At 51.8% G+C, this 15,348-nt stretch overlaps 1 protein-coding gene across 1 annotated transcript; it reads right to left on the bottom strand.

The window, feature by feature from the left end:
- Positions 1-9,853: 9,853 nt before the first annotated feature.
- LOC119378043 (uncharacterized) lies at positions 9,854-15,024 on the bottom strand. Its single transcript, XM_037647291.2, has 2 exons — positions 13,349-15,024; positions 9,854-9,994 (listed from the first exon to the last, which is right to left on the bottom strand). Exon 1 carries the CDS (start codon positions 14,704-14,706, stop codon positions 13,684-13,686), a length of 1,023 nt encoding a protein of 340 aa, XP_037503219.1. The 5' UTR covers positions 14,707-15,024; the 3' UTR covers positions 9,854-9,994; positions 13,349-13,683.
- Positions 15,025-15,348: the final 324 nt, after the last annotated feature.

Consider the following 15,348-nt stretch of genomic DNA (forward strand, 5'->3'; position numbering starts at 1 on the left):
AAGTTTTGTACATAGCGAATAAAATTTTTTTCACGGCAGCTTGTTACTCCGGTGCACGTGTCCTTTTCTTCTTGTTAGCTGGCTTACTTGTACTCACGACGTTGAATAACAGGTAAACATTCGGCAGATGTCTGCCTGGTTGGGTACAACTGAGTTTAAAGGGAATGAAGAAACGGCAACCGAAGTTTACTTTAATTAAAATCACCCGAAGTTTCAAAGCCCGACGCGTTCGGAGGAAACCAGATATCTACTCTGCTTGGCCAGCACATGCAGACAACCCGAATGAGATGGCCCACGTGCTGTCGCGTGGGCCGCGAGCAGGGGCGTAGCCAGAAATTTTTTTCGGGGGGGGGGGGTTCAACCATACTTTATGTATGTTCGTGCGTGTATGTATGTGTGCGTGCCTATATACGCAAGCAAAACTGAAAAATTTCGGGGGATGGGGTTTGAACCCCCCCAACCCACTCCCTTGGCTACGCCCTTGGCCGCGAGAGCAAACCCACCCAAGGGGTACCCTCTTCAGGAGATGCTGTTGCCGAAGAGGAACTGCTAATCAGAGACAAACTAACCAGTTATGCAGAATACACAAAGCACTCCACCTCAACCGAAATTGGATAGGAAACAGGCGCCAGAGTGGCCCAAATTCTAAACCAAACCTTATCCTAGCCCTGTTCAGCTACACAGGATGTTCCCAGAACTACACCCAAATTCTGTATGTAAAGTATGTAAAATAGAAGAGGCCTTCCTAAGTCACATACTATTGCGGTGCCCCGATGAGAAAACGGACTCCACAGAACCCCTCCGTGAGCGATGGCGGAAAACACTGCTCAGCTCCGATCTACAAGACCAAACCTGGGCTATCCAGCAGACCAGGAGGCTACTGGAAGATAGGGTCTTCCGTCCTCCATCTGAGTGGTCTGGCCCAGCCGGATCTCGAAATAAAGTTGTTTCACCCACTCACCCAAAGCCTGACCGCCTTCTCCATCAAGGGTGACAAGACCAAGGAGGTTTAAGACAACACCTGAGATGCGCAGAACTTATATGCACAGTCATGAGTATACTTAAATAGTTAACGGGCTTAGCGGAATAGCGGGATCAAAATGCGCATGCGCAGTACGCTAAACGACCCGTAGCGTTTTCCGTACGCACGCATTAGTAGAGAGTTTTAGCAAGTTACGGAAATACGGTACGCAAATACAGTAAGGCAGTACGGTAGGGGACAGTCTATTTGCACCTCAACAGCTCGGGGTCACGTGACCCAGGGACCCAAGTTGCAACGTCACATATGACGTCATTGGTTAAAGCGATCGGCTTCAACTGGCTATGCCTTTTTGTGCCTATACATCTTGTCAAACGACTCTGAGGTCACGTGATGATAAAAAAGGAAGGCGCGTTTTGTTGCCATCATGGTTCGCGTGCACGAATTCAAGTTGTCTTACATTCTTGTGGTCGTCATCCAAGCTGCGTAGTTCGTTGGCGGCTTGATTAGAAGCACCGTGCGATCGCATCTCCTGGGCTTTGAGAGTGGCGAACACAACTGGCGTGGGTACGTGAAGACAGATCAAGAACTGGAGTACCTAGAAAGAGCCCCGGGCCAAGTTCACTTACGGTCCAAATTCACCCGGACCAAATTCACTTACAGTTTTCTGCTTCTTCCTCTACTTTGCTACATTGCGCCACGGTACCGCGTTTTCTTTACACCTCTTCATACCGCGTCGCAACTCGACCAAGGAGTAATATTTGTTGGGCTTTAAAGCCCCAAGAGCAGATAAGATTATGAGGGACGCCGTAGTGGAGGGCTGCCACAATTTCGACCACCTGGGGTTCTTTACCGTGCACCCAATCTCAGCCCACGGATCTCAAACAAATTTGCCTCCATCGAAAATGCTACCGCCGCGTATTCCGTCCCCCGCGACCTTCGGATCACCAGCCGAGCGCAAAACCACTAGATCACAGGCAGGGACCATAGAGAGTGCTCGTCTCACATGGCGAGGTCGGGTGTGTTGCTGTGCGGGTACGTAACGTAGTACAGTACAGGTCCACGGCCGCTGAATTTCATCAAGCGGCCGTGACAAGCAGTGATGCCAACCCTAGGGATTTATCTCTAGATGTAAGGATTTTCTACCTCTTTCAGGGATTTGGCGTCTTCTTATTGATTCTGGGGATTTTTGTAAGGCTCTTGAAATGTTGCATTAGGGGGCCTAATCAGAGGCATTATTGAGTAATCACGCGTTTCAACTAGAAAAGCTATAAAAAATTACACCATCTCCCACTCAAGGAACGTCCATGAGGGGATGCGAAGCGCATTGGGGGTGCCACACCAAGTTTCCGTTACGTTCACTCGGCGTTCCGTTAGTGTGTGATGTTTGTATTTAGTATTTGTGTTATCATTACGTGCGTTTGTGCGTTGGTTTCCGTTAGCGCCGAGTGAACGAGTGGCGCCGACGTTGACGTTACAACTCATCTGAACGGGAGCGAAGCGATAATGACGGACGCCGACCGAGCGCACGCGCTTATTGTGGTGTCGCGGCTTGCCAGTTTCGGTTTTGATTGTGTGACGCAGAGCGCCACACAACGGGTATTCCCTGTACAAAATCGGATGACCAAATCTCTTTGTTAATAAACTTCAGTCCCATCCCCGCTATCCGACTGTCTTGACGTAACTGCGGGCGCTCCGGCGCTGAGCCGCCTTCCTAGCCCGCCGGACGGTACCTCCGGCGGCGACACTACAAAGTGGCGACGAGGTGAAAACAATGTAAGCCTCTACATTCTTCTCCGGCATTTCCGCCAATTTCAACGTGGCCAGCCACCTTTTCAGCCGCATTACGGGGCATCACCCCACTTAACATTCTGCACGAAATGAGGTAGGCCTACTGCGGCCACACCCTACTGCGGCCACACCCTGTGCACGTACTGCCAATGCTTGCTGGCACCGGTGATTCGCCAACGCATCCTGGCGACTGCGACTCACAGTGAACCACGTTTCCAGCATGAGTGCCGCTATTCCTCCTCCGCCGTTTTTACAAACTCCGGGCACTCCTCCCGTGCCTTGGGCTAAATGGCGCCGTGTCTTTCAGGCGTACGTCGACGTTGCCGCCGGAGACACCCGCCCGGCCCGCTCTGAAGAAGAGCCTCCTGCTGAATGCACTGGGAGTTGAAAAGGCCTGGATGTTTACTGGACGCTACAAGCTGCCCAGGAACAGGCGGGGAGCGGAGATGGCACTCGGGACGAAGGCACGCAAGATGAGTACATCGCAGCGCTCACGCTGCTCGAGAATCACTTCAAGGCGCCGAGCAATGAAATACTAGAGCGTCACTACTTCAAACTACGCAAACAGTTACCAGGGGAATCCGTTACTGATTATGTTTCTGCACTACAGACGATGGCCAGCAGATGCAATTTCGGGACTTCCGTCAATGCCATGGTCCGCGATCAGCTCTTCAGCGGAATAACCGCACAACAAGTCCGCAGACGACTTCTGCAGCTGGGACCTACCCTTACTATACATAAAGCAATACAGATTGCCAAAGAAGAGGAGCGTACCGAACTCGAAATGCAGGAGTTCGCGAACGCACAAGTTGACAGGGTCGGATTTCAAGCGGGTACGCAAGATGGCCGCCAAAGCACTTCACATTCCTTTCCTCCAAAACAAAAGAATCATGGCCGCCGGCCTCCCCGACAGAACTCGGGAGGGAGCCAACATGGCCGCTCGCAACATGACACCCGTCCTCATTCTTCATCGGACTCTTCGGGACAGCAGAATGAACCGCACCGTCTGATCGAATTTCTGCTTAGATGCGGATCGTCTCAACATACGCAAATTTTGCAAACTGTCCTGCCCGCAACCGCACTTGTTCTGCCTGCGGAAAACGAGGTCACTTCAGAGCTGTTCTGCCGCTCATCAAATGTCCGAACTTCGCAAACAAAACGTAGCTCAAGTGCAAGATGCTGCAGTAACAAATACAGTTACTATTCTCAACGTTGATGAACGCTCCAGCCGTCCTTCGCCACTGAAGATTTCTGTTCAAGTTGGCCAAGTCAACATTCCTTCCTCGTTGACACCGGTGCGACAGTCTCATTGCTGAACTTACAAGATTTCAAGGCAGTACTTTCCGGGGACCAGACTCCTTGACTCCTACATTGTCCTTCAGGACTATTCACAGAAATGCATTCCCATGTCGGATACTTCTCTACAAACGTCCGGTACAACGATACCACTGCTATGTCACATTTTACGTGACAACAGAAGGTTCCTCACTTCTCGGTTTGGACGCCATTCGAAGCCTCCACATACACATCGACGGCGCTACATTGTCCTGCTCACAAGTTTCAAGTACAGCAACTCCAAGAATTCCTGCCAATGCTCCGTCCGAATTTCATCACCTCTTCACCCAGGAACTTGGCCTGGTGAAAGGCTACATGCACGAAGTGAAACGCCGCCCAGGGTGTGCAACCTGTAGCTGCCAAGCTTCGCAGATTGCCATTCCTGCTTCGACAACAAGTCTGCCGATGAACTTCCCGTCTTGAAAATGCAGGCGTCACGAACGTGTTTCAGCATCAGATTGGGTCTCTCCACTGGTCGTGGTGAAGAAAAGAACGGTTCATTAAGACTTTGTGGACTTGCGTGAACCAAACAAAGCTATCGTGATTGATGGGTTTCCCTTGCCCACATCGAAGAACTTCTCCAGCAACTTACAGTGCTGTTTACTTTTCAAAGCTAGATCTTGCATCATCAGGTTAACTTGTCAGATCAAGTAGGAGACTTAACCACTTTTGTAACGCATGATGGTTTGTTCAGATTCCGTAGAGTCTGCTTCGGGCTTGCATCTGCCCCTGCTGTTTTTCAGAAAATGATGTCAGACATCTTGAAAGGTTGTTCTGGAGTACTATGCTACCTAGATGACATTTTAGTCTGGGTCGAACGCGTGCTGAACATGATGCTAATTTACAAGCAGTACTAAGCCGCATAAGCAACACAGGAATGAAACTCAACGACAAATGTGTCTTTGCTGTCCAAGAAATCCAGTTTTTAGGACACAATGTCAGTGCCAGAGGATTGTCTCCTCTTTAGTCCAAAGTGCATGCTATCGTTAATTGCACCTGCTCCTACAGATTGTAAATCCTTGCATTCATTTCTTGGTCTCGCTGGCTACTACTCAAAGTTCATTCCTCATTATGCTGACGTTGTTGAACCACTGCGCTCCATGTTGCGCAAAGGCCAAACATTTAATTGGTCGCATGAAGCCAATTCGGCATTCAACAGTATCAAAGAAGTACTGGCTGAAAACCCAGTCATTCAACTCTTTGACGAGAAGCTTCTGATAGTCATAACGACTGATGCTTCCAACATAGGTTTGGGTGCTGTGTTTCAACAACGCAAAGGTGACCAGTTAATTACAATTGCTTTTGCTTCGAGAACCTTGTCATCTGCTGAACGCAGATATTCTACTGGTGAGCGTGAAGCCTTAGCATGCCTCTTTGCTTGCGAGAAATTGCATGTATACCTCTGGGGTAGACATTTTACATTACGCTCTGATCATCAAGCACTTACTACATTACTTTCTGCTGGATCAGAGGGCCGACGCCCATTACGCATTTCACGCTGGTGCGCCAGACTTTTGTACTACAACTTCACTGTACAGTACTGCAAAGGTTCAAATAATGTTGTAGCAGATGCACTTTCCCGTCTGCCTTTGCAACTTCCAGTCTCTCCAGACTTGGAAGAAGAGATAATCTCACTTGTCACTCCATGCATCAGTAAAGCTGATTTACAGGCAGCAACTGCTGAGGATACTACTTTGCAACAAGTAATTCCGTACATTGCGAACGGATGGCCAGAAAAGAAATCTCTTCAGCCAGAACTACTGCCCTACTTTGCAATCAGAAATGAGCTGTCCTATGTAGACAACTTAGTTTTCCGCGCAGATAGAGTAAGCATTCCTACTTCACTCTGCAATAAACTCGTACAGTTGGCTCATGAAAGTCACCCTGGAATTGTCAGGACTAAGCAGCGACTTAGAGGAAGATACTGGTGGCCTGGCTTACATAGCCAAGTTGAACGTGCAGTTCGCGACTGTGTCGTATGCCAAATAGCAGATAAATCTGCTAAACCAGTTTTTGCACCCTTACAGCCTGTCCCATGGCCAGACAAACCTTGGGAAAAGCTAGGCATGGACATTGTCGGTCCACTCGAACGTGCTCCTTTCGACTGCAGATTTGCAATCACATTAGTTGACTACCACTCTAAGTGGCCTGAGGTTTGCTTTACCCATGCAGTCACTTCTGACGCAGTAATTACATTTCTGTCAGCACTTTTCAGTAGGGAAGGTTTTCCAGAAGCAATCGTCACGGACAACGGTCCTCAATTTAAATCTCAAATATTTGAGAAGTTCCTCTCCGACAGAGGCATACAGCATCTTTGCTCTTCGGACTACTATCCGCAATCTAACGGTCAAGTTGAACGCTTCAACCGCGTTTTGAAAGAGCAAATTCAGCTCGCTCAACTTGAATGCCGCCCACTGAAACAAGCTGTAACAGAGTACTTAGGCACGTATCACTTTACGCCTCAAGCTACTACAGGCTTGTCGCCTGCACAACTTCTGCATAACCGCCAACCGCGTTCTGGAATTGACATTGCAGGGTTACACCCAAACTCTTCCACTCCTTCGCCAAGTTTGGATCCTGTGAGAACACGAGTGTTCCACAAGCAACAGGCAACTAAGCAACGCATTGATTCTAAGCGTGGAGCAAAACCTCCTAAGCTACAGGTGGGCCTCAGAGTTAAAGTTCGTCTGCCAGGGAAGCAGAATAAATACAGAGGTTTTATACAATCCTTAGTCAAACTGGATTCAATTCCTTTCGCCTTAGTGATGGCAACGTCTGGAATGCATCAAAGCTGGTAGTTGTTCATGCTGAGCAGAATGCAACTCCACAGCAGAATTCATGTCCTCCACCTAACACATCGTCCATGCATCAACATAATTCCTCCCCACCTCCATGTTCTTCTGCAGTTCCACAGTTAGTGCGACTTCCACTAACCACCTTGCAGGCACCTTCACAACAATCGGCTGATGTGCCCAGCCCCAATGCAACGCTTCTCGAAGGGGGGATAGATACGTCGACTAACATGCCGACTACGGAAAATCTCGAAACTTTGCCGCGTTCGCTCTCCGATGAGCGCGTAGGTGAGCCCCAAGGCTCAAATTCCTCTACTGACCGTCCCCTTCGTCCCAAACGGCACCGAAGAAAGCCGACACGGTACAAGGACTATGTTCCTTGATATATATACATTTTTTCATAATACTCATGTTTCACATACTACTATACTGCTTATACACTACTTTATATACTACTTTCATATATTACTACATAATCCTTTTTGGGGAACATATAATGGTGACTGACACTAAGTTCCTAATTACTACTTGCACTAGTTCATAAATGGGCTCATGCAATAAAACTAAAAATCCATTACATCAAGTTTAGTCAAACTACGTGAACTCTGGTCACATAATATTGTCCTAATAAAGAATACATTCCTACATTTGATAACTATTGTATAATGATGTTACTTATTTTTGCACATTTTCTTACAAGATGTTCAAGGATTGTGTGCCAACATGTTACTTCATACAAACTTTTCAGTGCCTTACCACTGTATAATGTCATATACAGACTACAACTCCTTTCCTTTTTAGGGGGAGATGATGTGGTGTTGTGCCTTACCAGTTTCGGTTTCGATTGTGTGACGCAGAGCGCCACACAACGGGTATTTCATGTACGAAATCGTATGACCAAATCTCTTTGTAAATAAACTACAGTCCCATCCCCGTCCTCCGGCTGTCTTGACGCAACTGCGGGCGCTCCAGCGCTGAGCCGCCTTCCTAGCCCGCCGGACGGTACCTCCGGCGGCGACGCTACATTTACCAAGGGATGGGTCTCCGCCGAGGCGGCGCACATGCTGAACGCCAGAGTCGCGGAGTTTAAGTCCGGCGCGATCACCACCAAATCTCTCAAGTGGTTCCCCGCGCATGTGGGAGAGCTTGGCAACGAACAAAGACCCGACCTCCCGTCGAACCACAACGAGCGCGCCCGCCGCGACGCGGACGAAAGGGTCACCGCTGTGCGAGACGTCGTCGATGGCGAGGCACCCAATGTTGGAGGACATTATTCTGCAATGATAACAGACCCCGAAGCCTTACAGGACTGCAAGGACATCATGGTCACGTACCACGAGATCCTCAGCCACTACAGGAAAACGCCAGCCCACAAGCAGCTAGAGAGGTCTCAGGCGTCTGACCTGAGACGTCTGCTAACTGACACATTCGAATATCCCGGGCATCTGAACAGGCTGTGTCCGTCGCTCCACCCGTCACCCGTCTGTCCGTGGTGCGGGCACGAGACAGCCGACATGGCACACATACTTTGGAAGTTCGAGTGCGGTATTAGGGATGGTGAAATCGATGAACGATTAATCATATTAATCGATTAAAGGTCTACAATTAATCGATTAATCGTCATCGATTTCCGCCTTTCGATTAATCGAATTAATCGATTAAACTATTCGATTAATCGATTACGGATGCCCCCCACTCCCGCCCCCCAACCTCGCCCCTTGGCCGAAGCGCATGACTGCGAGGCGAGCTATCGCCTCTCTTTCACTGCTTTCACTACAGCGCATATTTCTGCGCTAGCAGAACGAGCTCGGAGCTGGCGGCGGCCATACCCCATAGAGAAAGATATGAACTCGCCCTGATCTCCGTCGCGTACGGCGTCCAACCGTCCAACTCCAAGCACTCCCCAATGCACTGTACCAATGCTTCAAGCCCCGGCAGGTGGCGGCTCCACCCCATCGAGGCAGAAATGAACTTGCCTCTCCGGCTCACAGTCTACTGCTGCTACTGCCTTTACCTCCTCTCCCTTAAGCTAATTGAACGTCGCCGGAGTATTCGCAATGCCCATAGACTGTAGCGCTGCCAAGCGGAATTCAGGAGCGTCCTCTCGAGGAGGCTTAGTAGACGATAAAATGTGAAGGCCCCGCCTCCGCTCAGGGGGGTCAGTGAGCCGTAATTCGCACGACACAAGCCAGCACCGCTGGGAACAAGAACCGTTTTAATTCACGACTCAAAAGAATCACCACCGGCCTTCCAGACCGGCACAACACGGCACTAACGTATACAGGAGAGCCAAAAGCCCGGAACGAACAGTCCCCGCAGACTGGCGGTCAAATGGAACCTACGCGCGAAACATAACGGCAGGAAAGCAAACTCACGCGCAACTCGCAGTAGAAGACGAGCCACGGACGTCCCAAACCGGCGTGGCCTCTGCTCTGCAGCACTCACGGAGGAAACCGTCGCGCCTAGCGCGACCGTCGCCGCATCCCATCGTCCTGCCGCCCACCAAAAAGCCCTGGGGCTTGTCTCGCCTCCCTTCTTATCCGCCAGCCATCTTCACGCCCCCTGTGGCTTTCCGCCGCTGCCGCTCGTCACGCGCATGGGCAATGCGCGTGTGTTCTCCTCCCCCTGCTTCCAACGTGCGTGCTGCAGATAAGGGCCTATCGGCCCGACACTCCCCCCCACACAAGAATGGACACTCCAATGAGTGTCATTTTCCAGCGACTACTAAGTACAAATATGAACACCACAGAAAATAGAAAAGGGTAACTGAGAAGCAGTTCTGAATTAGTCTACACAGTTCGTCGGGAACCACAACAGTTCATAATGTGTCGCATGTCCTTGTCTACTCAGTTTGTCGGGCACCACAACACATCACCATTCGTCGCATGTCTTTGTCCTGATGATTACACCGAACGGAGCCGGCCCACACGTCACCCACATAACCATTCGTGCCCTGTCTGTCCCACCGGTTGCACAGAATGGAACGTGCACGTAGCGTGTGTCGGCGTTCACAGCAGCCTGTGTCGGCGTTCCGTGATGGGTGCCAGCCTTGTGCTTTGTCGCGGGCTAGTTGGCACTGAAGTTGCTGCGGGGTGTTCTGCGAAAGGCAAGGTTATTACAGCAAGACAACAAAAAGGCACCGCATCCTGATTGAGAAACAGCGAATACCCAGGACAGCAATGTCGACGGTAGCGGGGGAATGTGTTTACGCGTCTAGCGGGCGCTCGTAGTAAGCTTTGAGGTCGCACACGTTTACAGGGCCTGTTACTCGACCACCGCGTTTGTTTTTGAGAAGGTATGCCAACCTAGAAATTCGCTTTGTAATCACGTAGGGACCGTCCCATCGTGGTGCGAGGGAGGCAGCAAACCCTTTTGCTGCATCACTGAGTGGATGCGTGCGGCGGAGCACCTCATCACCAACCGCGAACTCTAGAGGTCGCCTGCCCTTGTTGTATTGATTGCAATGTTCCAGGCGGGCCAGTTCCAAGTTCTCTCTGGCCTCCCGCAAAGTTTCGCTCCAGCGACTGGAGAGATTTTGCGCGAACGTCGCGTAGTTACAGCGCGGTGATTCGGAGTCATGGGTGAGCTCATGTTCGATAGGAAACTTGAGCTCGCGACCTAATAGAATGGCTGCCGGAGTAAATCCAGTTGAACGATTCACTGTTGTTCGCGTGGCGAATGCCATTTCCTGTACGCGGGCATCCCAGTCCCTGTGCCGGTCAGTGAAAGCCACCAACATTGTTTTAAGGTTTCTGTTGACGCGCTCAGTAATGTTGGCCTGAGGGTGGTAAGGTGTCGTTCTTTTGTGGTGTACACCAAGAACTTTGCAAGTGTCCGCAAATATTCTGCCTGTGAAATATGTGGCATTATCTGTTATTAGCTGCTTTGGAAAACCGAAGCGAGTGAACGTCTGCAGCAGACAATCCCAGATTATTTTTGAATCCAGCCGGCGTAGCGGGTACAGCTCTACCCATTTAGAAAAGTGGTCCGTGAGTACTAACAAATATCGACACCCCTTAGCTGATCTGGGGTACGGGCCCATTGCATCACAGGCAACGATTTCCCATGGATACCTGCTTTCTACAGATTGCATGAGGCCCGGTGGTTTGCCTCCCCTCGGTTTTGCGGTCTGGCAGGTAGGGCAAGTTTGGACGTATGTTATGACGTCCTTTCTCATGTGCGGCCATGTGGCGACGCGACACAGCTTTTCAAAAGTTCTCTTGCCATCACTGTGACCAGCGAGGCGTGTGTCATGAAAGTACGCCATGAAAGTTTTGCGTAGAGTCCGAGGAATGAAAACACGGAACGGGGACTCGTCATCATGAGTCTCAAGTGAGGGGTCGTAACGCAAGAGCAGGCCGTCCTCGGCTTGCAAGTAGCTGCCATAGGTGTTTGCGGACCGTGTGTTCCCGGTGGAACTAGCAGCGCCCAGGCCACTGCATATCTGCTTGCACTGGTCGTCGCTTCTCTGAGCGTCGAGGAGCTGCTGTCGTGAGACCAGTGTTCCCCAGACTTCTTCAGGGACTGTCACGACCAGGACATCGGCGGCTGGTTCGCCATCCCCTGACAGTGGCGCTCGGGAAAGCGCGTCAGCCACTTTGTTGCCAGTGCCTTTCCTGTACTCCACTCTGTAGTTATATTTCTGAAGAGAAAGGGCCCACCGGGCCAGACGACCGGATGGGTTTTGTAGCTTTGACAGCCATGACAGCGCCTGGTGATCGGTTTGAATCGTAAATGCAGCTCCATCCAGATACATGTCGAATTTCTTCAGTGCGAATACGATTGCAAGGCATTCTTTCTCTGTTACGGTGTAGTTCCTTTCTGCGCCTGAGAGCGTGTGGCTCGCAAATGCTAGCGGGTAAAGCATCCCTTGATATTCCTGGAGCAAAACTGCTCCAAGGCCATAATCGCTTGCGTCGGTCTGCACCGTGAAGGGTAAGTTTAGGTCAGGGAGGCGCAGCCGTGCTGTATCAGCGATAGCCTCCGACAGAGCCTGGAAGGCTGCCTGCTCCATGTTAGTCCAAGACCAATGGGCACCCTTGCGCAGGAGCTGGTGAAGTGGTCTTGCCAGATCGGCGCAGTGAGGAATGAAGTGACGGTAGAAGCCCGCCATACCCAAAAACCGTTGCAGGCTCTTAACGCCCGTTGGTGGTGGAAAATGCAGGATGGCCTGAAGTTTCTGTTCATCTGGCCGTATTGTGCCTTGCTCGACAATGAAACCTAGTAGGTTTATCCTGTTTGAGACCAACTGAACTTTCCGGGGGTTGACGGTGATGCCCGCGTCCTGCATTCGTTGTAGTACAGTGGTTAGGTGGGTCAGGTGCTCGTCAAAGGTTTGCGAAAAGACTACCACGTCGTCCATGTAAGCCATTGCGTAGTTGAATTTGGCATCTCGAAGCACAATGTCCATGACGCGCTGAAATGTGGCCGGTGAATTGCACAATCCGAAAGGTAACCTCGAAAACTCAAACAATCCCCTGTGGCAAGTAAATGCCGTTTTCTGAGCATCGCGCTCTGCTAACGGGATCTGCAGGAAGCCTCTGCTACAGTCAAGGGTAGTGAAGAATTTGGCGGCTCCAAGGGAGTACATAACAGAGTCGATTGATGGGAAGGGGTACGAGTCTCGAACCGTGACGGCGTTTAACCGCCGGTAATCAACGCACAACCGAGCAGAACCGTCCTTCTTTGGAGCTAAAACAACTGGAAACGCCCAGGGACTGTTGGACGCTCTTACAGCACCGGTGGCGAGCATTTCGTCGAGGGCAGCGTCCAGAAGTTCACGCTTGTGGACGCTCAGGGGACGAGGATTGAAACGGATAGGGCGGACGTCGCCTGTGTCGATCGTGTGTTCCAATACATTAACTCTGCCAGGAGCCTCTGTGAACATTGCCGCAAAGGGCTTTAGGGCTGTTTCGATTCTAGCTTTTAGCTGTGATGGCCCTTTGAAGGATTCGATAATAGTGAAGAAGTCCTCCCTGGCCTCGAAGAACGGATGCACATTTGTTGCAAGCAGATCAGACTGGGGTTGTGGCGAAGTAGTCACAAACGCGAGTGGTTTTGCATTGATGCCATGGCTGTAGGTGCCCGTACGGACATCAAGCACGATACCCGACTTCGCTATAAAATTGCGTCCCAAAATTACGGGGCAGGAAAGTCCGGGTAGGTGTAGGAAACGTTGCCGAAGTTTTCGCCCGTCGAGTCTAACCGCTAAGCGAGCTGCAAGCTTAGCAGGGACAACATGAGCAGAGGCCACGCGCAGATTAGTGCTTACACTTCGCAAAGTTAAGCCTTTCATCTCGCAGGCATTCTTAATGCGATCCCCGAAAACGGAAACAGCTGAACCAGTATCTAACAGCGCCGGGACCTTTACTCCTGCCATGGAAACCATCACTAATGGTGCTTTATCGGCGTGGGCAGCGAGGGGAGTGAATGTAGACGGACGATCGCTCACCGTATTGTTGAGTACACCATGGCTGTTATCGGGCGGGGAGTACTTCGCAGGAGCGTTGGTTGCTTGATTCTCTGGCAGTTGTCCGAGCGGGAAGGGATGCGGCCTTGTCCCTTTGGGCGTGCGTTGCTTTGTCGAAGGTTTGCCGCGGCTGTGATTCCTGGCGGCTGGATGATGTGAAGACCAAAACACCCGGTGGCCTGGCCTCTGCAGCGTGGCTGGCTGCTCTTGAAGACGCGTCGTAGCCCACAGAGGAGCCGCAGTAGTTCTTCCAGGACCTGCGTAAAGTGAGAGGACCCCGGGGGGCGGTGGAATGCTGGCCGGCGATTGGCATGCGCTCACCATCGCCGGCCCCGATCGTTTCCCCAGCGGCCAGAACGTGGTCTGCTTGGGCACTGGCTCCTATAGTGGCCCCGACCTCCACACTGGAAGCATACCGGAGGGTTCCTACTTGTGCCTCCGGCACTAGAATGGGCGGCGACCGCTACGGGCTGGCCTTGGGTCGAGACGCCCGGTGTGGGTGTCCCACGTTCCTGGGTAGTTGACTGGAAGGCGGACGGAGCAGGCAGATTGTGGTGGCTGAATGGGTCTAGAGTTCTTGGTGGGGTCATCGGTGAGGCCATTGGGTTGGACCGACCGTGCCACGCACAGGATGGCTCGAGAGTGGATTCAGGCGGTGGCGGTGGTTGGTACGTGAGCTCCGCCAACATCGCGGCCTGAATATCACCCGCTGCTGTAGCGAGGACGTCGAGTGAAGAGAATGAACGACCCCTCAAATACGCCTGAAAACGCGGATGCGACTGCTTAACTGCCCGAGCCACTCTTTCCGCTTCAGGTGCCGAAGGGTCCGCGCGGTCGTAAAGCTCCTGTAAGGACCGTATGTATTCTTGGAGGCTTTCCTCCTCAGCCTGTGTACGGCTGCGAAGTTCATCTTTCATGCGCACGGCGTAGTCGGGGGGCAGAAATTCGGCACGGAATAGCTGCTCAAAGTGAGACCAACTTTCGAAAGACTGGCGACGACGCCAACGTGCGGCAGAGCCAGACAGGGCGACGGGCAGAACGCGTAGCAGAAGAGTCTCATTTGGGAGGGCTTGCGCGTCGCGATAATCTTGTAAATCTTGTAAAAAGTCTGTGACCGATTTCTTGTCTGTGTGTCCCTCGTACGTAGGCACGGCCAGCGGTAAGCGAAATGTGTCGGCTGGTGTAGCCTGGCGTTCTAGCAACGCGGTCAGCTGCTCGACGATACGAGGAGTATCTGGCGCGGACGCGTCCTGTTTCACCTTGTCGGGCATTATATTAGACTTGAGGTCCGTAGGGCTTTCACCTTCGCGAGCTGTAACTGTACCGGAACGCAAGAGCATTGGAATATGCGCAAAGCATACCGCGAGTGCGATGGGCCGGCAGGACGGGGGCCTAATGCGTGCGGTTCTCGCGGTGCGAAAGCGAACTCAAACGAAAAGCATAAATACTGCATGAGGAAACCACGTTGCAAGGAACGAAAGGAAGGTCAGCTACGTGCGAAAACCACGTTGGGCGCCAGATGAAGGCCCCGCCTCCGCTCAGGGGGGTCAGTGAGCCGTAATTCGCACGACACAAGCCAGCACCGCTGGGAACAAGAACCGTTTTAATTCACGACTCAAAAGAATCACCACCGGCCTTCCAGACCGGCACAACACGGCACTAACATACAGGAGAGCCAAAAGCCCGGAACGAACAGTCCCCGCAGACTGGCGGTCAAATGGAACCTACGCGCGAAACATAACGGCAGGAAAGCAAACTCACGCGCAACTCGCAGTAGAAGACGAGCCACGGACGTCCCAAACCGGCGTGGCCTCTGCTCTGCAGCACTCACGGAGGAAACCGTCGCGCCTAGCGCGACCGTCGCCGCATCCCATCGTCCTGCCGCCCACCAAAAAGCCCTGGGGCTTGTCTCGCCTCCCTTCTTATCCGCCAGCCATCTTCACGCCCCCTGTGGCTTTCCGCCGCTGCCGCTCGTCACGCGC

The sequence above is a fragment of the Rhipicephalus sanguineus genome, unplaced genomic scaffold, assembly GCF_013339695.2.
Source record: "Rhipicephalus sanguineus isolate Rsan-2018 unplaced genomic scaffold, BIME_Rsan_1.4 Seq6606, whole genome shotgun sequence".
In the NCBI taxonomy this organism is placed as follows: domain Eukaryota; kingdom Metazoa; phylum Arthropoda; class Arachnida; order Ixodida; family Ixodidae; genus Rhipicephalus; species Rhipicephalus sanguineus.